This window comes from Rhinichthys klamathensis, unplaced genomic scaffold (assembly GCF_029890125.1).
Source record: "Rhinichthys klamathensis goyatoka isolate OS25496 unplaced genomic scaffold, OSU_Roscu_1.1 h1tg000564l_1, whole genome shotgun sequence".
Lineage (NCBI taxonomy): Eukaryota > Metazoa > Chordata > Actinopteri > Cypriniformes > Leuciscidae > Rhinichthys > Rhinichthys klamathensis.
The window spans coordinates 48,542-71,343 of record NW_026607030.1 but is presented as its reverse complement, the minus strand read 5'-3'; the positions used below and the strand labels follow the sequence as shown (position 1 = coordinate 71,343).

General features: G+C 44.1%; 1 protein-coding gene across 3 annotated transcripts in view; it reads left to right on the top strand.

Moving 5' to 3' along the window:
• gabra1 (gamma-aminobutyric acid type A receptor subunit alpha1) overlaps positions 1–8,882 on the top strand; it is a 29,360-nt gene extending 20,478 nt beyond the window's left edge. For all 3 annotated transcript variants that reach the window (XM_056239447.1, XM_056239448.1, XM_056239446.1), the window contains exons 9-10: positions 2,455–2,657; positions 8,411–8,882. In XM_056239447.1, coding sequence (XP_056095422.1) covers positions 2,455–2,657; positions 8,411–8,728 — 521 coding nt within the window. In that variant the 3' untranslated portion in view covers positions 8,729–8,882. The remainder of the gene's footprint in view (positions 1–2,454; positions 2,658–8,410) is intronic.
• Positions 8,883–22,802: the final 13,920 nt, after the last annotated feature.

Below are 22,802 nucleotides of genomic sequence, written 5' to 3'. Positions count from 1 at the left end.
AGGAAAGATTTTGCTCTTCTGTCAGCTTGTTGGGCTACCCTTGCATGAAGTCTCCCGACTGGGCACTCTGAATTCCCAAGCGTTTACATCTCAGACAAACAAAAAGTTGCATCTGAGAGCTGTCTGTGCCTTACTTCTTGCTGGGTAGCTTTACAGCAGCCTTGGAAAACTATATTCGTGTTCTCAATTGTATGAACTTGTATTCTACAAAAGTACTTTTGATTGAAAAATGTCTAATGGGTCAAAGATGCGACACACAGTTTTGAGTTTGGACCTATTAAAAAAAAAATAGCCTGTTTCTGTCAGAACCACTATCGTCAAATACGATTGACAATTAGCATACAGTTAGGATTGGCGGTATGGTTCTGGTCTGGATAAGAGCAGGAATAACCCCCCTTAGGGTAAACAGAACAGAACCAACATGAATGTATTGCAGATATCATTAATTGATTTTATTGTACAACATAATTAGAGAATTTTAGCCTGATTCAGGGGGAATCCGAATGCCAAATCCTGACTGAGGAGGAGTTGGGGATGGAGGAGGGAACTGGCTCCTGAGAAACGCGACAGCTGCTGATAAAACTGAAGGAGCCTATATAGTATGTATACAGTGATAGGCGTCGTATTCCTATATGTGATACACGTGGATCAGCTGAGAGTCAGATGATGTGAGTTGACTAACATGACATGCCAGAACTGATGCTACGCTTAATTTTGTTGACAATTTACCCTAAATTCATCCACCATTGTCTGGGTGAGCCAGACATAATTACAAAATAAAACAAGCTGGTAACTGGAACTTTCATGTGGAGAGTAAGAATGGGCTCTATTCCAATCCTTTTCTTTTTCCTTTTCCGAATCACATATCAGTGAAGAGATTCTGTGGAAAATTCCTTAATATGTTTTTAATAGTTGGAATAAAGTGTTAAACTTGTATTCAATAGGCCTATAGTTGAAATAGGATGTGGTGTTCCACCGTCCACTCATTAATGGGACAGCTTGAGACTGACGCTCATATTTTTACGACGTTCATATTGTTACGACGCTCAAATCATGCAGGGCTTCCTTTTCTAGTCCTTCGAGGACACCTTTATTGATCAGCAGGTTCAATATACTGTAGTTAGGTAGTTAGGGTTGGGGTAGTGTTAATAATGTTGCTTATTAATTATGGCTGCAAGCTGTCAGAACTATTAATACAACTCCCACCCCACCATACACACATTGTAATACCTTGAGCTTCTCTTTAACCACGCAAAGACAAATAACATGAAATGACATTTCCTAAAAAAAAAAATCTAGCTGCTCAAATGTCTCGGTTAAGTATGTAACGAGGGAACGGAGACGTTACGTCAGACGTGATCTGACGAATTGCGATCTTGCCCTTGCAGCGTTGATCGCTGCAAACCAATCTCAGGGACAGATGCATTTGAAAATGAGTTTCTGCCTTAGCATCTTGAACGGGAGCCAGTGAAGGGCCCAGTTCAAAACTCGCAGTGCAACTGATGTACCCCCATACCATGACAGATGTTTTTTTCATCAGTCGCTGATGAAAGTCTGGATGGTCCTTTTCATCTTTGGGTCTGAGAACTCAATGTTCCCCCAAAAAAACAAGCTTAAATCTGGACTCATCTGACCACAGCACACATTTCCACTGTCTTCTAGAGACCATCTGAGATAAGCTCAGGCCCAGAGAGCTCTGCAGCATCTCTACATAGAATTGATGTATAGCTTTCTCTTTGCATAACAGACATTCAAGTTGCATTTCTTAATGCAATGGCAGACTGTGTTAAGTGATAATGGTTTTCCAAAGTACTCCCAAGCCCATGTGGTTATTTTAAACACAGTAGCATATTTCTCTGGATTCCATGAATTTTTTTCACAATATTATGTATGGTAGATCTAGATGGTGAAAGAACTAAATACTTTTGCAATCTTGCATTGAGATTGCATTGGTTTTTAAATTGTTTGACAATTATCACATGAAATTTGGCACAAAGTAGTGAGCCATGACTCATCTATGCTTGCAAAGTCTGTGCTTTTAGTGGATGTTCTTTTCTGTTCACGATACTTTTACCTATTTCCAATTCACCTGCTAATTGTTCTAAACAGTTTAAAAGTTTAAATAATAACTTTTATTTAGCCTCTGACCCAACTTTTTTGGAGTGTGTGCAGCCATCTCAGTCAAAAATTGTTTATTTGAAAAAAAAAATTAACTTTTTTCTTTATACTTTTTTCAGTTAAATAACGGTTCAAGAGAATTCTCCAAGTAGACTTTGCTTACTACTTTGTGCTTCAAACTAAATTCTAAATCTCTAAAGAAGCTACTTACCTAGAAAACAAATCCAGCAATCAATCTAATAGTATTTAAACATTATTTTGTTTTCTGGCAGACTGATAAAAACCTGACATATACTTGCTTAATGCAGGCGCTTTCCATATGCTTTTTCTTTGCAGGAGTGACCACTGTCCTTACCATGACTACCCTAAGTATCAGCGCGAGAAACTCTCTCCCCAAGGTGGCCTATGCCACAGCCATGGACTGGTTCATTGCTGTTTGTTATGCCTTTGTCTTCTCGGCTCTCATAGAGTTTGCCACGGTTAACTACTTCACAAAGAGGGGTTACGCTTGGGATGGGAAAAGTGTGGTGCCAGAAAAGGTAAAGCCTTTCAGTTTTCAAATAAAAGGAAAAGAAAAAACATATACACAAATAGAGATAAATGTAATTAAAGGATTAGTTTATAAAAAAAAAAAAAAAAATTCTGTCATAATTTTCTCACTCATGTTACTGTGTTTCATATGATATTTTAAAGCTGCTGTTTTCCATACACTGAAAGTGTTTGGTGATTATTTGTTTTTATTGTTATTGTTAATTTATAATTATATTCTATGGGCCAGATGTACTATATTTTCTCAACTTGTGTTCATTTATTTGCAATGCCAGAGGAAGACGTTATCTGAACATATTGTTTGCCAAGCCACATTATTTTTCATTTGCTGCGCCTAAGTTGTTAGTAGATCACTCACACCTGATTATCATCGGCTCCACTTGTTTGCGACCCTACACTAATTTGTGCTGCTCTTGATAGATTGTTTTGCTCATAATGGAAATGAGCTGGCTGTGTCTGTGTTCTTTCATTTTCTAACTGTCAGTAGATCACCCGCAGAACTTTTCACTCGCATTGGCACTTTTATGAGATTACAGTCTCACGCTAATTTGGCCTGTTTAGTAAATTTGGCCCTTTGAATCGAATTTTTGCTTGTGCATATTAAAACACTTTACATGTGTTGCATCCAAGGGGTCAAAGTTTGGCTGTTTTGAATGGTCCAGTTTAGCTGTTTTGCATGGTCCAGTTAGCTCAGTTAGCTGATAAATTTCATAACTATATATTTTTGGCTGCGAAAAGTCTTTCTCCATTTACGGGCATTCACTAATGTTTAATGTGATGCAATCAATCTAAATGCCATCTAACCATCTATTTGCGGGCATTCACTAATGTGTAATGTGATGGAATCAATTATTTCGATGCTCAGATTGATAGTGAATGGCCTAGGACTGTAAATGTTCATGTTCTTGTTGTGCACTCAGCTAATCAGCATTGTCATGACTTTTTTTTTTTTTAAGGCCAATGAAGAACCAATAAGGAATCATTAGTTAGATGGCATTTAGATTCAAGCTTGAAAAGAAAAACATCTCGGTTACGTATGTAACCCTCTTTCCCCGAAGGAGGGAACACAGATTTAAGTAGAACGTGACCGACTGAAAGGGAACAAAGCTTGAGTGGTCATGATCAAACTTCAGAACGACTTGGATACGGTTGTAACCTTTGTTCCCTGGTGGAGGGAACGAGACGTGATGTTGCACTTGGGAGCCCCAAACACCTCTGATATTTCAGAAAAGCCCAGTGAGAATAGGCAAGTGGAATTTGCATGCACCACTCCCCCAGACATACGGGTATAAAAGAGGCGTTTTATACCTGCCCAGGGAACGGAGGTTACAACAGTAACCGAGACATTCCCTATCTGTCAGTCACTTTGACGTGGTTTCGATGTGATAACACTAGGTGTCCCTATGGAAAACTCTACAATGTGGTCCTGGTGAGGCAGATGTAGAAGGGAGGTTCACATGTGGAAAATACATCACATGGACTTTCCTTCCAGGAAGCACCACTCGTAGACAGAAGTCCTTGCAGTAGGACTACTACAAACACATCGATTGGCGGCATAGACGGAGCTCTGTCAAGGAGAAGACATAGGCTTACCATCAGGAAATCCGTATCATGGGCAGTACATCATATGGAATTACCATTAGGGAATCACAACATATGGAGCACCAGGCCTAGTATACAGACTGACCTGAAAGACCTGAAAGGGCATGCATCATGAGTCAGGCCTGGCGTTGACTTCCTCAGCTGAATTCGACTGCCTCAGGAGCTGAAAGGCGAAATACATTAAGGGCTCGGCGGTCTAGGAAACTCACATGGACAAAAAAAGTGCAAGTTATCACCTCAGGGAGGCACACACTCAGCTGTGTGCTGCACCTTTGGTGCCAAGTGGTACACGCGGGCAGTTGCCCTAGTATAGTGTGCTTGTACACCAAAGGGGTATGGCACACCTTGTGCTATAGCATCCAAGATCCAGTGGGCCAACCTCTGTTTGGTGAGAGCTATCCCCTATAACAAAGAGCTGCTCAGAGCTTATGAAGCTCTGCGTGTGGTCCATATGAATGTGCAGGGCTCATACTGGACACTGCAACGATATGGCTGGTCTCCCTCGTTTTTAGTTCACGATCTGAGAGTATGCCGCCCCGAACTCAAGGCACGTTTCGCTGACAGAGAATGTCTGCAGGTCCCCGACACTCTTGATGGAGGTGAGTGCGGTCAGGAGTGGCGTCTTCAGTGAGAGTGCATCCAGCTAGACTACAGAGAGATCTCATGAGGGAATAAGCCATGGCCTAGGAGGATTTAACCTCCTGGTTCCTCTACCATCTACTGCGTGATGTGCTGCTATAGTGGCCACATAAACTTTCAAGGTGGAAGGGGACAGCCAACCCTCCAGCCTCTCCTTTAAGAAGGAAAGCACTGACCCAGATTGCACATCTTTGAGAGTCTTCCATTCATGAAGCACACCAGTTAGCGAACAGACACTGCTGACTCTGGAGGAGATGGCGGCCGAGTTGCGCGATGCGATACGAGGGAAAAAACGCCCTGACAATGTTAAATATGCTACAGTCGCTGGCTGTCCGTCCACACCAACACATGCTTGCCTTGGATCAACGGCCGAAACCTCTGCAGGGCCAGCAATACTGCCAGCAACTCCAGGCAATTGATGTTCCCATTTCATTCAGCGCCCCAGCCTGACTTGGAGGCATCTGTTGTGATAACAACGTGCCTGGACACTATTGCTCTAAAGGAATCCTTGCTGTAGAAATGCAAGGTATTTCCAAGGGCTGAATGTATGGCGACAGATCAGTGTAATAATCACAGCACCATGTGTGACACAGCACCATCTCGGGACTGGAGTCTGAAGCGGTCTCATATGCATCAACCCTAGCTGCGTTACTGCCGCGAACGATGCCAAATGCCACAGGAGCCTCTGAAATTGTTTCAGTGGAACCACTGTTCTTACTCTGAACGTCTTCAGACAGTTTAGCACTGACTGGGCACATCTGTTCGTAAAATGAGCTGTCATGTTCAACTCCATTCTGAGAAAAAAGAGATGCTCTGCCCTGAAACGAGCTTGCTCTTTTCCTGGTTGACCTAAAGCCCCAAACGGCTGAGGTGTCTGAGCACCAGGTCCCTATGTGCACACAATAAATCTCGAGAGTGCATTAGGATTAGCCAATCATCGAGATGGGGTAAGGGCAGCCTCAGCGACTTTCGTGAAGATGCGAGGTAACAGCAACAGCCTGAAAGGGAGTACCTTGCACTGATATGCCTGACCCTCAAAAGCAAACCAAAGAAACAGTCTGTGTCGAGGTAGAATCGAGACATGGAAGTAGAGGAACCTTCAGGTCTATCACCGTGAACCAATTCTGTCAGCAAGCGCATGTCAAAATGCATTTCTGCATCTACATCTTGAACGGGGGCGTGTGTAGGGCCCGATTTAGAACACGCAGGTCTAGGATTGGTCTAAACCCACCACTTCCTTCACCAAGAGGACTGCAATTTCTGCTTGCAGGACAGGAGTGTCTCATAGCATCCCGGATCTGTGACTGTGGGTGAATATAGGCATCTACCTTGCTTTGTGTATCCCACTGCAATTGGCCTGAGACGGTTGAACATGAAGAGGTAGGGTACTCGCGTCAGGCATGCTCATGCCGCGAACTGTGTAACCCAGGGAAGGAGGAAACTGCTGCACACAGCTACCTGGAAAATAACCTACGCATTCTCATCCTTTGGCGTCATATAGGTGACGCCATATGACATTTCGTCGAAATCTTACGCACATGGCATCCTTTAGCGTCAATATAACACGCACTGTTATGGGTAGGTTTAGGTCTGGGGTAGGGTACGGTTATGACGCCTTGGGATCTGCGTCTCATATTCACGCTAAACGATGCCATGTGCGTTGGATTTAGACGAGCGTCACCTGTATGACGCCTTGGGTTCTGCGTCTCATATTGACGCTAAAGGATGCCATGTGCATAAGATTTCAATGAAATGTCCAAAGCGTCACATGTATGACGCCAAAGGATGAGAACGGGCTGAAATAACAGTCACTGCCAGAACAGTCTTGTTCTGTAGGTGGCGCTGGAGTTGCACCGAGGCAGGATGTGTTTAATAGCCTTTGTCTGCTTCTTGACTGCAGAGAACTGCTGGGCAAAGTCCTCGACAGTGTCACTGAAGAGGCCACCCTGTGATATAGGGGCATAGAGGAAGGCAATATAGTAGGTATGTGGACAAAGGCCCATCCAAATAGGTTGCCATTGTACCCATAGGAGGTGCAATAGATCGCAAGCCAAAAAATGACAATCGTTAACCAATCATTTAGTCTCCAAATGGGCACTATAACTTTACCCCTAGTTCAAAGCAGATTTTGTTGGCGTCCCTCATCTCAGCAAGGTTAAACCAAAGATGGCGTTCCACCATGATGGACATTGCCTGGCCGAGAGCCCGCACCATGACTTTAGTCACTCTGAGAGCGAAATCAGTTGCCAAACGCAGTTACTGCATTAATCAGAACTAACCACATTCAGGTCTTTCAGTCCCTCTGCCTGGTGGACTTGGGGGATGGCCATGGCATGCAATGCAGAGATGGTCTGTCAGGCACTAGGGACGAAGTTAACTTCCAGACCCTGGATGAGAGTCGGGGACTCTGGAGAGTCCTCCAGGTGCCAGTGTTCTGCGGGCATAAATGCACCGCAATTTTCCGCTCCACCTGGGGAAACTCCATGTGACCCCTGACTGCCCCACTGTCGCAAAGCGGGACCGGGCACTGAAAGGTCCCTATGCTCATCATGCACCTCCAGGAAGAAAGGCACTGTAAGTTGTGCTCCGAGCCCAGATACCAATCGTCCATCCGCGAGCGCTCAGGACAGGGCGAAGGATTCCACTCTAGTCCAATGCTCGCATTGGCCTGGGCAAGCATGGCTGCCAACTCAGAAGGTTAGAGCCCAACCGAGTCTTCAGCATCATAAGGCGAAAGCCTACCCCCAAATTCTGCTATCGAAACATCGCCCTCATCTGGAGCCCCAAATGAGAACACAAGCGAAAAGACACTTTCCCCCAGTTTTGCTCTTTTAGAGTTCTGAAACGGCTCTTTTGCTTAAGCGCCCAGGGGAAACTTGCTACATTTATCCATACAGGGGATGGAGAAACCTCTGCAATGTGGCGTAAATTTCCTTGCAAAGCATGTTGAGTGAATGGAAATGAGTGTTTGTCTGCTGACATCCACTCGGCTCTGAAAAACAAATGTGAAAGAGTGGATGTGCACTGCCTCCTTTATACCCATATGTCCGGGGGAGTGGCACATGCAAATTTCACTCGCCAATTCTCATTGGCCTTTTCTGAAGTATCAGGGGTTTTTGGGGCTCCCAAGTGTGACCCCTATTGTCATCACATTTACACCACGTTGAAGTGACTAACCGAGAGGGACTAACTTGGTATCTCATAATACTGAGAAACTTCCTCATAATTATGTTCTTCACATAAAATCACTAACTCGGAATATACAGCACAATAATTGATTTTAGGGTGTTTTGTTGTTGTTTTTACTTTTTGAGCTAAGCAGTTAATTCTTTTGATGACAGAATTTTCTTTCTTTTTTTTGTTAACTTCTTTAAAAACCTGGGTGTAGTAGACAAATAATACGTACATGAAGAAGTATCTTAAATACTCTATAGTTAGGTATACAGCAATACCCAGTGGTAGTAACAGCTGATGACATACTTCCTGTTGACCTCCTTTACAGCAAAAGAAGAAGAAGGAGTCATTGCTGAAAAAGAACAACACCTACACTGCTGCAACAGCAACAGCTTTTGCTCCGAACATTGCCAGAGACCCTGGTTTGGCAACTATTGCTAAAAGTGCCCCCCCTCCCCCAACTGAGCCCAAGGAAGAGCCAAAACCCAAAGCTCCTGAGGCAAAAAAGACCTTCAACAGCGTGAGCAAGATCGATAGGATTGCCAGAATAGCCTTCCCGTTGCTCTTCGGAACCTTTAACTTAGTGTATTGGGCAACTTACTTGAATAAAAAACCCAAATTACAGGGTGCCGTGCAACCACACTAAGTCTATCTCCTCTGTCTTTTTTTCTCCTTATGTTTCTAAACAATTACAAAAAAGTGAAAAGAAACAATTTGTCTCAAATTTGTTTCAATGTTAGTCGAGTTCCCACTTTCAAGTTTGTGTCAACATATGTAACATACTGTATCTTCCTATATGATTGCAAAGTTACTTATTGTTAGTAGAGTGTTTAAAATGGACCATCGAAATAGTGTAACAGAATAATAGTTTAAAACTAATTTCCTTAAGGAATAGTTCACCCATAAATACATTTTCTGTCATTATATACTCTTCTTCATGTTGTTCCAATGTATGATCTTGTAGAACACAAAAGGAGACACTTTGTTCTTTTTGTTACAATGGCAGTTTAGTGACTATGTCTGTCAAGACCTGAAAAGGACAAAAACACCAATAACAAGCACCATAAAAGTAAAAATATACCATACACTTCATTCCAAGTCTTCTAAAGTCTCATTCTTCACATATGGCTTTAGAAGATTTACAGTATAGATTTTGTATAGAATATTTTTATGGTGCTTTCATTTTTTTAATTTTTTTTTTTTTTATGTGGTGACTATGTAGGTGTATGTGCAAAATAAGAAAAAAAAATGAAAAAAATCTTCTACTTCTGTGTTCCAGAAAAAAAAAGCCTACAGTTTGAGTAAATTGGGTGAACTATTCTTTAGATGTTTATTTCAACATTTAAATACTATGTTTTTGCATTACATTAGCAATGTACATGGAATAAGTTTGCATGGGTGAAGCTTTTCTATACCCAATCAACAGCTTGATTTAAACAGTCATGTGTTTCTGTTTTCTTTAGCCTGTGTTTTGAATCTTTTGTTATTTGACTTTATATTCTACTAGGGTTCCATTAACAGCAATAAAACATGTCTCAGTGGAGAAGAAAAAAATACTCATGGATATAAAAAATTGAAGAGAACTTAAAAGAAGATTAATGTGTATATCATAAAGCATACTATTTATTTAGTTTTCATGTAAATATAAAGTGTTAGAGATGTCAATATTAATTTTGAGCTTTGCTAAATGTAACTACAAGGTACAAACTCAGTGCTTGCCAGAAAGAGAGCTTTGTGTTTCGATTTGTGCAGATCATTGAGAAAATTTGGGTATGTATTCCCCCCCCCCCCCCCCCTATAGATCTACTAGACACTAGTTTGGATTTACCTTTTCATGATAATAATACATAAATGAAAGCATATGTGTGCAGTTGCACAGTTTATAAAGAGTTTAAGAGGAGAGACTACAGTAGATACTTAGAAAAAAATGTAATCTTCTGTTGATGTCAGAATGCAATTTTATATTAACATTAAAATACTCTTTAGTCTTTATTTTGGTAGATGGTTTTTGAAGCATTGTGGGTGGTGCACAATTATGGCACTAGGTTTATCACTTGTGTGCTGTTACTCGCTAGCATCACTTTACTGTGATCAAGTCAGAATGGTTCAAGAGTAGTGCCTTGTATATATTTGCAAGTTGAAACCGTACTTTCTTAGAAGGTGCTCTACTTATTTGTTTTAATTTCATGGGCAACCTTTTAAAAACATCACTGAAGAAAGTCTCAGCCACACTGCCTTTTGTCTCACATGTCATAGTATACATATAAACATAATCCATTACAGACATGTTTGTCCCTGCTTGTTAATGCAAACTAAAAGAAAACATTTCTAGATATTATCCATGTATGTGAATACACTGTTCTACATATAAATATGTCTTGTAATGCTATAACAATGCCAAATTCTTTTTATGTTTGTGGCATGTCAGTTGCTCAAGCACCTATTAAAAAACAACTTATAAAGGAGTATGCTCTCTATTTTTGGATTGAGAGAGAGGGAGAGAGACAAAAGTTCTTTTAAATTTTACTTTGATGTAGCAATATAGATTAGTAAGGGCTTTTTGTGATTGAAGTGATAAAAGGCACACCTTTATAATCAATTTGAATTGCTATTCTTGGTATGTTAATGTATGCCTAAGTTGGCAGTGCTCCTCTGTTTTGTCGATTTGTTACTTTCTTTGTTTAAAATATACTTTTTTTCTTTTTCAAAATTTTTGAATGGATTTTTTTTTGGTGTATGTCACTAAATAAGTATATTTCTGACACATTATCTGCACTTGATAATGCAGATAAATGTCACGTTACCCCAATTTAAAAAAAACATTTTGATAGTACCTGGGAATTTGCTGAGTTTGTGCCAGATCAAGCAAAGACCGAAAGTTTACTCTGGGATATGTGTGTATGCACATGCACAGTCATGGAGTCCTATGGAGCCAGACTTTTGTGAATGCGGTGAAGTTAATTGAGGTTTCAACTCGATATGTTGAATTGATGTTTAATATCATGTTGAAACAGTATATATAAAACGATATCCATGATGATACTTCTAAAGATGCAGCGTTTTATTTGTACCAACCTGTTGTTATGCATTTTGCACATTATAGGCATATTTTATATTTATGTAGTCAGCTTTGTGCTATGCAAGGATAGCTTTAAACCATATTAATTAGCTTCCCACCCCTCATCACTGTCGTTTTCAATATATATTGTAAAAAGTCAGTTATGTGCACCCTATTTAGCTGTAGGACTGTTTGTCATTCAGAAAATCTAAAAATGGGTTGTTCAGTTTTGGAACAAACAAATTCAAAGATATGGTAATGTTGCAATAAAAAAATATGGATTGAAAATAATTCAGTTAGTGTATTTATATTATTTACACATCAATTAATAGATACATTTGGATTGTTTTGTTGCATCTAATGATATATATTTTTAATGTGTTATGAATTAAGAATTTGTATTTTTTTTATGGGAGATTATAGCATTTCATATGCATACCAGATTATGAACGTGGCTTTATTTTTGATTTAGCAGTGTACTGGAGAAATCCAACACATGCTGTAATAAAAAAAAAAACTACATTTGTGCTTTGGCCTAAGTTGAAGTGACTAAAGGATGAACTTGTGCATACATGGTCATTGGCACAAACAGCTTTGTCGAGAGGGAAGAATGATTTATTCTGCACTGTATACTGGGAAATGGCTATTGTCTTCGTAAAGGTTTGCTGTCTTAATGTTATAGCCCTGTATAATTTGATTATCTTCATTAGCCATACAATAAAATAAAAAAAAGAAATCCATAGATTTTTGTCATTTTTGTATGCTTAATCCATATTATTGTCTTGTTTTCCAATAAAATATTAGTACATTGATTATTACAAAAACATTTAATTACAATAAAATCAATAAATTCACTTTAAAGAAAGGCTTTCCAAAAGAAACAAAGTCAAATGAAGTGATAAAAAAAAAATCATGTCTTGCAGCATTTTTTTGCTGTTCACTCCATTAGCTGCAGCCTCTTATGACATATCAATCATCGTCTACTTTCATAATTAACATAAATTTAAATACATGGAATGTTAAACAAATAATATTTAAATATTTAAACATCAATACTAAACTAAGTACGTTTTTGTCACAAGAACAGGGCGGAAGCAAATGCAAGTTAACTCTTTTATTAGTAGACACAAAGACAATCTCGAGGAACACAGCAGATGGTGGCGCAGGGACTCAGTGGTCAGCGTGCAGGTGATGGTGATTCCAGAGCGGGTGACAGGGAATCCAGTGCAGGTGAACATCAGACGAGACAGGACACGAAGACACCGAACAGGAACTCGAACTGGAACAGACTGCAACAGGAACACGAAGCACGACACAGAGGACACCAAACCAACGATCTGACAAAGAGAGGAGTTTGTGATGAGTCTTTATAGTGAGGTGAATTGACAGCAGCTGGCGCTGATAATGAGATCAGCCGGTGAACTGATCAGCTGAACGAGCGGTAACGCCCACTCACACGCGCTCATACTCACAGAACAACAATAACACGAGACATGAAGGAAACAGCGAATTCATGAATCGTGATAGTACCCCCTCTCCTAGGAACGCCTCCTGGCGTCCCCAGACTCCCTTACCTGTCGATTGTAATCATCAATAAGGGAGTGATCCAGAATGTCTCTAGCAGGCACCCAACTTCTCTCCTCCGGACCGTAACCTTCCCAGTCCACCAAGTACTGGAACCCGCGTCCCCTCCGCCTTGAGTCCAGAATACGATGAACCGAATATGTGGTCTCCCCGTCTACGAGTCGCGGCGGTGGGGGAACCGGGACAGGCGGATTAATACGAGAACGAAAAACTGGCTTGATTTTGGATACATGAAAAACGGGATGAATTCTCCTGTACACTGGAGGAAGATTGAGGCGGACTGCCACGGGACTAATAATTTTGGTGACAGTAAACGGGCCAATGAATTTGGGAGCAAGCTTATTCGAAACGGAACGGAGAGGAATGTTCTTGGTAGAAAGCCACACTTTGGAACCGACGACGTATACGGGAGGCCTCGGCCGGTGGCGATCGGCTTTGGCCTTGGTGCGCGCTCCCACTTGGAGTAGAGTCTCCCGGGCTCTAGTCCAAGTGCGATGACACCTCTGGACAAAGGCGTGAGCGGAGGGAACCGCGACTTCGGGTTCCAGACTAGGAAAAATTGGTGGCTGGTACCCTATGCTACACTCAAACGGAGATAGGCCCGTGGATGATACTGGTAATGAATTGTGGGCGTACTCCACCATTGATAGTTGTTGGCTCCATGAGGAAGGATTCTTGGAAACCATACATCGCAACGTTCTCTCCAAATCCTGGTTGGCTCTCTCAGTTTGGCCGTTGCTCTGGGGATGAAACCCTGAGGACAGACTAACAGTTGCACCCAGTAACCTACAAAATTCTTGCCAAAATTTGGACACAAATTGGGGACCTCTGTCGGAAACCACGTCTGTCGGGAGGCCATGTAACCGAAAGACGTGGTTAACGACTGTTATCGCTGTCTCCTTGGCTGAGGGCAATTTGGGCAACGGAATAAAGTGGGCCGCCTTCGAGAACCGGTCCACCACGGTTAAAACTACCGTGTTACCCTGAGAGGGTGGGAGGGCGGTGACAAAATCTAGAGCGATGTGGGACCAGGGTCTCGAAGGGACCGGCAGCGGTTGAAGGAGCCCATCTGGGGGTCGATTGGAAGTCTTACCAGTGGCACAAACTGAGCAAGCCAAAACAAAACTGTGAACGTCGCGAGCCATACGTGGCCACCAAAATCGTTGCTTGACTAAAGATGTAGTGCGGCTGACTCCTGGATGACAAGCCACATTGGAACAATGCCCCCACTGAACAACGTCGGACCGTAATTCCTCTGGCACAAATAAGCGGTTCGGTGGGCAACCGACCGGAGGCGTTACCCCTTGTAAGGCCGTCTTGACCTTCGATTCGACCTCCCATGTGAGTGTAGAGATAATTAGAGTCTCTGGAAAAATGCACTCGGGAGTAGACGGGCGATCGGAACGGTCAAAAATGAAAAAAAGGGTCAAAAAAAGAATCGGGCTTGATGTTTTTGGAGCCCGGGCGGTACGAGAGGGAAAAGTCAAAACGTCCGAAAAAAAGTGCCCACCGAGCCTGCCTAGAGTTCAATCTTTTAGCAGTTCTGATATATTCCAAATTCTTATGGTCTGTCCAGACGACAAAAGGTACCCCTGACCCTTCTAACCAGTGGCGCCACTCCTCCAATGCCAACTTGACTGCCAACAACTCTCGATTACCAATATCATAGTTACGTTCGGCAAGGGACAATCGATGAGACAAAAACGCGCATGGGTGCATCTTGTCGTCTGTGAGAGAGCGTTGGGATATCACTGCACCTACCCCCACCTCTGACGCATCGACCTCCACCACGAACTGACGTGATGGATCAGGGGTAACCAGGATGGGGGCTGAAACAAAGCGGCCTTTCAGTTTGGCAAACGCAGCGGACCACCTGAACGCCGTTCTGGGGGAGGTCAAGGCGGTCAGAGGCGAGGCTAGTTGGCTGAAATTGCGAATAAACCGCCGGTAAAAATTGGCGAACCCCAGAAACCTCTGTAGGGCCTTACGGGAATCTGGACTTGGCCAATCTACCACAGCCTTAACCTTCTCAGGATCCATACGCATTCCCTCAGACGACACAATGTACCCAAGGAAAGGAACAGACTGTGCATGAAAAACGCATTTCTCCGCCTTGACAAAAAGCCCATTCTCTAGCAGTCTCTGAAGCACTCGTCGAACATGCTGCACATGTTCCTGGAGAGAAGAAGAAAAAATCAATATGTCATCCAGGTAGACATATATGAATTGATCGACCATATCTCGCAGCACGTCATTGACGAGTGCATGGAAGACCGCTGGGGAGTTGGACAAGCCGAAAGGTATGACCAAGTATTCAAAGTGCCCCCTGGGGGTATTGAAAGCAGTCTTCCATTCATCCCCCCTCCTGATGCGGACCAAATGATAAGCATTACGTAAATCCAATTTTGTGAAGATAGATGCTCCTTGCAACCTCTCGAAGGCTGAAGACATCAACGGCAAAGGATAAGTATTCTTTACAGTGATGTTGTTCAGCCCCCGGTAGTCAATACAAGGTCGCAAAGACCCATCCTTCTTCCCCACAAAAAAGAACCCCGCCCCCGCTGGAGAAGAGGAGGGAGGGATGAACCCCGCTGCTAGAGAATCAGAAATATATTTCTCCATAGCCTCCCTCTCTGGGACAGAAAGTGAATATAACTTGCCCTTAGGCGGAGACGTACCTGGCAATAACTCTATAGCACAGTCATAGGGACGATGCGGAGGGAGAGAAGCAGCACGAGACTTACTGAACACCTCCTTCAGGTCTAGGTACTCCGTGGGCACGATCGACAAGTCCGCTGCTTCCTCCTGAAACGTACAAACAGAAACAGACGGACAAGCAGACACAAGACAGGACTCATGACACTTACTGCTCCATTCAGACACTGATCTCTGCTGCCAGTCAATCTTGGGGTTGTGTTTGATGAGCCAGGGATGTCCTAAAACAATGGGTGCTAAGGGGGAGTCCAGGATATAGAAAGAGATGGTTTCGGAATGGTTGCCGGATACGCTGAGTGTGAGGGGTCCAGAGGTATAAGAGATAGTGGGGAGTGTTTGTCCGTTGAGCGCGTGCACTGCGATGGTGTGACTGAGGGGTAGAAGAGGAACCTGAATCCTGAGTGCAAAAGTGAAGTCCATGAAGTTACCTTCAGCCCCGGAGTCCAGTAGTGCTTGACAGTCGTGAGTGTGAACTGACCACCTGAGTCTTACCGGGAGGAGCATTGATGTTGATGAGGTCTTCTCAGCGGAGAACCCACCCGACAGTAGCCTCAGGTTTACTGCCGGGCTTGCCCTTTTGCCGGGCAGTTGAACGCGAAATGTCCTGCAGCGCCACAGTAAAGGCAAAGGCCCTGGGATCTCCGCCTTTCCTTCTCCTCCCGGGAAAGCCGAGCTCGACCGACCTGCATGGGCTCGTGATTGTTGACAGGGCTGACCGCGTCCACACTGTTGAGTCTCAGAGTCTCCACCGTTCCGAAAACCCGAGCAGGTCCCTTCCGACCCTCGACTCGGGAGAGTCGAGAGTCAACACGAAGTGCCAGATCGATCAACTCGTTGAGGGTAGGTGGTAAGTCCAGTGCATAAATTTCCTTCTGGACGCGGTCAGCCAGCCCATGCAGGAACATGTCCCACTGCGCCTCCTCGTTCCAATGACACTCCGCCGCCAAAGTCCGAAACTCAATAGAGTAGTCCGATACTGATCTCTCGTTCTGCTTGAGATCCGCTAGCATCCTTGCTGCCTCCTTTCCAGCGACCGAGCGGTCGAAAACTCCTTTCATGGCGGCGGCGAGTGTCTGGAACGAGGCACAGCATGGATCTTGGTTCTCCCACACCGCCGTCCCCCACAGAGCTGCCTTTCCAGTCAGGAGCGTGAGCACAAACGCCACTTTGCTTTGTTCCGTGGCAAAGGTCCTGGGTTGCAAGGAGAAATGCATAGAACAGCGTGTTAGAAATGCTCTGCAAAAGTTTGGCTCACCATTATAGGCTTCAGGAACTGGCAGTCTGGGCTCTGACTGGAAGGCGCTCTCTGGTGGTATGGGAGGAGCAGGCGGTGTGGGTGGCGCAGTGGGAACCCGCAAAAGTTGGACTTGCTGGGTGAGCTCGGACACCTGCGCCACAAGAGCTTGAATAGCCCGGCCCGAATCATTCATGTTCCTATCCTGGATATCCATCCGTGAAATGCTGGTTGTAACGAAATCCTCCCAGGTAGTTGAAGTTCCGCTTGCTGCTTCCATGTTGGTCAGATCGTTCTGTCACAAGAACAGGGCGGAAGCAAATGCAAGTTAACTCTTTTATTAGTAGTCAGAAGACACAAAGACAATCTCGAGGAACACAGCAGATGGTGGCGCAGGGACTCAGTGGTCAGCGTGCAGGTTATGGTGATTCCAGAGCGGGTGACAGGGAATCCAGTGCAGGTGAACATCAGACGAGACAGGACACGAAGACACCGAACAGGAACTCGAACTGGAACAGACTGCAACAGGAACACGAAGCACGACACAGAGGACACCAAACCAACGATCTGACAAAGAGAGGAGTTTGTGATGAGTCTTTATAGTGAGGTGAATTGACAGCAGCTGGCGCTGATAATGAGATCAGCCGGTGAACTGATCAGCTGAACGAGCGGTAACGCCCACTCACACGCGCTCATACTCACAGAACAACAATAACACGAGACATGAAGGAAACAGCGAATTCATGAATCGTGACAGTTTTCTTTAATGGCTACAACACACCGGCCCTTCTGTTTTACAATCGGTTGCAACATATCATAAGTAGCCATAATAATTCAAGGTGAACTAAATTCATTATCAATATACTTTAATTGAAGCTCATAGACCACTGTATTTCATTACCATTTACAGTCCATTCAAAAGGTCATAAGTCAAGTCACCTTTATTAATATATCTCTTGAAAGCTTTGCAGTGATAACCGGAAAAGGAGGCATTTCGGCTGTTGTTCAGCTGAAGTCAGTTCAGTGTTGATTCAGTTCCGCTGTAAAGATCATCAATTATTAAATTAGTTATATCTATAATATAATCTATAAATCTGTAAAGCAATATCTTTAAAGCAGTTCTGCACAAAAAAAAAAAAAAATCATCGTCCAGCTCAGTTCAGATCTTATACAAAAGCGTCAGTACAGTCAGATCAAAAATATTGTTGAATATTAAGTGTCCTCAACTAAGCAAGCCAGAGTTGACAGTGGAAAGGAACCCAAACTTCATCAGGTGACAGAATTAAGAAAAAGATCTTGGGAGAAACTAGGCTCAGTCAGGGGGCCAGTTATCCTCTGGCAAACGAACGAACATGGTGTGATTATGATTCAGGCTTCATCACAAGTCAGAATTCAGATCAGGATTAGTAGCATTCAAATATTCATCCAGTTACTTTTGCTTGAAGATTGGATTCATCATGCCGGTATGGAGTCGAAGCTGGCCATAGACCTGTCTTGTTCTTGTGGTCTTTTCTGAGGATCAGTGCCAATGGCTGTCATGTCAACAAGGCCTTCACAGGGGTTTGTCTGGTAGCAACGGTCTCTGCTGACATTCAGGGCAGCGATGTGGTTGTGTGGTTGTGATTGTCTCCTACTATGGTGGTCTTCTGTCTCATCTGATATATTATGGTGGTCTTCTGCTACGCCCCGAAGGTCGTATGCCCTACCTACCCAGCCTGCGCTATCCTGGCCACTGCTCCACGGACCAGGTCCACCACTGCTTCACGGACCAGGTCCACCATTGCTCCATGGCCCAGGTCCTCCAGTGTCCCATGCCCCAGGTCCACCATTGCCCCATGATCTTCTGGTTCATGGCCCAGGTCCACTAGTGCACCAGAACCTTCTGCTTCATGGCCCAGGTCCACCAATGCTCCACTGCCCAGGTCTGCCATTGCTCCATGGCCCTGGTCCGCCTATGCACCATGACCCACTGCTCCACTGTCTAAGTCCACGGCCATGCCATGATCCAGGTCCAGTTCCCCTTCACGAGCCTGGCCCCCCATCCCGCCCCCTGGACCTGCTCCACTCCACCACCCTCCTGGACTTTTTGTTGTTTTTAAGGTTTGTTTTTAGGTGTTTTTTTTAGGGTGTCAGGAGCCACCCTTTTTCTATGTCACGTGGTTTTGTTTCATGTTTAGAGTTTAATGTCTTTTATTTTGAAATTCTCATAGTCTTATTTCCTGTTTCGTGTCATGTGCTTCCCTTGATCCTCATGTTGGTTGCGTCTGAAAACGTAGGCAGCTGAATTGTTGCTGCCCTATGCTCCACACCTGGGGCTCAGGTGCTCTCGTCTTAGTGCTTTCTTCACAATTTACACTAGACAGACACTGGTCATTATGGCGGAGAGGGTATATACTTTCCTACAGTGTCAATCGACACAGTCCGAGTTCCCTTGAAAGTGTCAGCCTATTAGAAGCTAGCGTTACATTGTTTGGGCAGGCTTTTTAGTTTTCTGGTTAGTGACGTCAACAGCCTCTGACGTTTCGTCACACCATTGGACTGATTTCACATGTGCAATCACGCAAAGCTTTCCCACAGCGTCAATCACGCAGCATCTCGTTCCCTCTTTAGGGAACCAACTAAGGTTACATTTGTAAGGCATTACATTACTGTCACTGTAACCTAAAAATACAGAATCAAACTTTCTAGTTTACATTAAAAATCAGAAATAACTTTTATTTTAAAGTTGAAACACTACTACTATAACCAAAAATACACTATTTGGAAATCACTGTTTTATTTTACAGGGAAAACACTATTAATGTAAAAAAAAGCAGTACTTGCAAATTAGTGTGTTTTACTTTACAGAAACATGGTTGCTACTGTAAATGAAAACAGCAAAGAGAGGTTGTGCGCTCAGATGTATCCAGGACATACATACCGCTGAGATCCGTGTCCACGCCCAGACAGATGGGAGGGCCTGGCCCATCACGGTCCAAGGACCTTAGATAGGGCCAGAGAGCCAGTGTTGCCTCTCGTGCGCCTCCTCCGTGGAGGAGTAGGTCGCAGAGGAGGCACGACTCCCGCAAGAAGGGGGATCTGAGGGAGGTGATCCAGCACAAACGCACATTGCGTCTGTCATGGATCATCTTCCCTGAGGGCGTGATTAAATCTTAGCCCTTTCCTCTCTTCCCCGACTCCCCAGGCGCTTCTTACGTCAGGCCTGTAGCTGGGCTCATGGTTAGAACAATGTTCTGATGGCCCGCCTCGGCTTGGTTAGTGAGAGTGCCTCTTTCAGGCATGTAAGGTGGTAGACCCCATGTTCATAAAGAACTGTCTGGTGAGTCTTCACTTCGCATGCCGCAGGTGAGCTGAGTGTTCTTTTTTTAAGAGTAAATGTTTGTGTGCAATTAACACTAAAATGTATCTCTCTACAGACCTCGTTCCCTGTATAGAGATATGGGGTCATGTCAATGTCATAAGGTAAGGTAAATTTTTGGATTATTGTGGCCCTGAAGTTCCCCTTTAGGTGGCAAGAACGATAGGAAGAAGCACCAGCTGTATGGGCTTCTCTTGTGATGTGAAACTATGTTAGCCCTTGGGCTGTTAGCCACCTCAGGGTAGAGTAGTTGGTCTCTGTCTCTCATAGGATTTTTTACTTGGAGTTTTGACTGACGCTAGAGCTTCAGATAGATCTTATGTCCGGCCCACGGGTCCGTCTGACTTCTTTCCTGAGTACATCGCCCCCTTGAGCTCTGTTGAGTTTTCAGTGGGCTAAGCGATTCTGAAGCCCCTCGTATGAAATAATAATAACTATTTTTCTAGTAAGGCTGTGGCTCCTCCGAGCCCTCAGGTAGATCTATGCTTGCCGGCTGGCCCTCACCAGGGCCGCCTCTGTAGCTGGCCTAGGCTGTGCCAGGGATAGTGGAGGCGCTCTGCTTAAGCATTTCTGCCTCTGACCCTTCACTTTGTGAATGTAGGTTTCTAGAAAGCATGTATGACTGTATGACAGCCTCCTCCCATGGGAGTCGTTAGGCCAAGGCCGTCCCCTTATCTGCATTCTGGGGCGACAAGAGTAATGCAGCGTGGTGCAGAGGCATGGTTTATAAAGATCCTGGGTTAGGCCTCAGAGGCCTCCCCGCTACAATGTGCCTTTATTGAGCAGTCTTAGGTCGTCTTTCGCCTCACGAAGAGACTGGGTTTCTCTGCCCGACCCTGCCGTGTAGAACTAGCATACAGTATGGATCTGGGCCGCCAATTTAGGCTTCACTTACATCGCTGAGCTACTGCTCGGGCATTGGGTTGTAGGCGGTTTGGCTCACAAACAAGCCCCACTCCCCTAGGTTGGACACAGATACATTTTCTGTCACTCCTAGAGCAGCTGGCAGGCCTGCACCCTGGTAAAACTCAGGGTGAGGTGGGAGTATTCCCCTGTGATACAGGGTAGGTCTGAGTACTTCACTTTCAATTCTGTATTATCCTACCTCGCACTACTATGGCTCGGGTCGAGCGGGAAGGTTCACTACTTCTTTTGTCGAAGTATGCTCCCCTGAAGCCAGAGCATTGCCATGAGCTGACGCCCATGAGTACAGATGGTAGGCCCCTGACTCTGGGGCCTCCGTTGAAGCAGAGTGGCGTATGTTGTACTCCCCTTCTTTTAAAGGGTATTAGCTCTCTTGCTGAGTACACTGCCATGGGCAATGTGATTAGGCACTAGGATGCTGTAGGCGCTGTGTAAACAGCTTATCTGCCAATGAAGGCTGCGCCGTTAGGTAGTAGGCCTCATCAGGCCTCCTTGAATGGGCAGCCCCCAAGAGGGCGCTGTAGGCCAGCTTACTTCAAAAAACGTGGTTGGCCTTGGTGGTTCGGGCAGTTGATTCACTGATGGGTAGTGGCCTTAGACAGGCCTCCTCGGAGGTGAGTCCCAACATTGTGGGACATACTTTATAGCAGCTACCAGGTAGCTAGCCGTATTAGGCCTCCTGTGGATGGACCCAATAGTTATGTTGGTGTAGTATGGTTCCCAACAGTGTACCTTTGTAGCAGAATTGACTTGCTATCAGCTAGTAGGCCCAACCAGGCCTCCCTGATTGGGGAGTCCCCAGCTGACTGGCCTTAGCAGGCCACCTTGGAACTATCACCCGGACTCAGGGCTACCAGTTGCTATCAGGTAGTAGGCTTCGCAGGCCTCCCTGAAGGTGAATTCACACTTGAGATGGTAGTAGGCCTCACCCGGCCTCCCTGAAGGCAAGTTCCCCACATACTTTGGTGGTCAGGTAGTAGGCCCCCCCCTGAAAACGTAGGCAGCTGAATTGTTGCTGCCCTATCAGGCAATGACTTTGCAGGCAGCGTCTGCGCATGAAGGCACCTCATGAAACTGATTTTGGACAAACTTCTAAGGTACTGAAACGGTTTACCTATCTACAGCAAAATAGTGCGAGCTTTGGTGAAAACTAAGTGAATATCTAATTACTACAATAGTAAATTCTCGCCAGAAATGACATAAGTGAAAAACGATGTTCAAAAATGATGTTTAGTGTCATTATAACATGCTATTTTTAACCATCTGATTCTCAAGGATATACTTTTACCTGAGAGATTTCTTTAAACCTCCTTTTTGCCACCTAAATACTGGCCGCAAATCACCTCCCAGGATGGCTTGGACTCCTTGTGTGTGATCGAATATAAAAGTGTTACATTTCTCATTAAAGCTTTTAAGTATTAAAAAAAACAAAAACAAACAAAACAAAAAACAATTATGTACCTATCTAGTCCACAATTCTCAATTCTCACACTCCAATATTTCCTCAGCTCTGCCATGTCCAACTGCTCAAAACATAAAAGTTAATGCCCTTTAAAAATTACATTCTGAAAGTGGTTACACTTTATTTTAATGTGCCCCCACAGTGTAATTATACATGTACTGAGTAATAGTGATTAACTACATGTACTTACTATATGGTTCTGGTAGGATTAGGGTTTGGTTTAGGGCTAGTTGCATGTAATTATGCCTAATTTATAGTTATTAGTAAATGCACTTAAAAAAAAAATCAAAACATGTAATCCATTTTAACACTCTAGTGTGGGGCTTTAAATGAACAGATCAAGTTGAATGGGCACAGTAGCATGACTGAACCTCTTAGTTCGTAA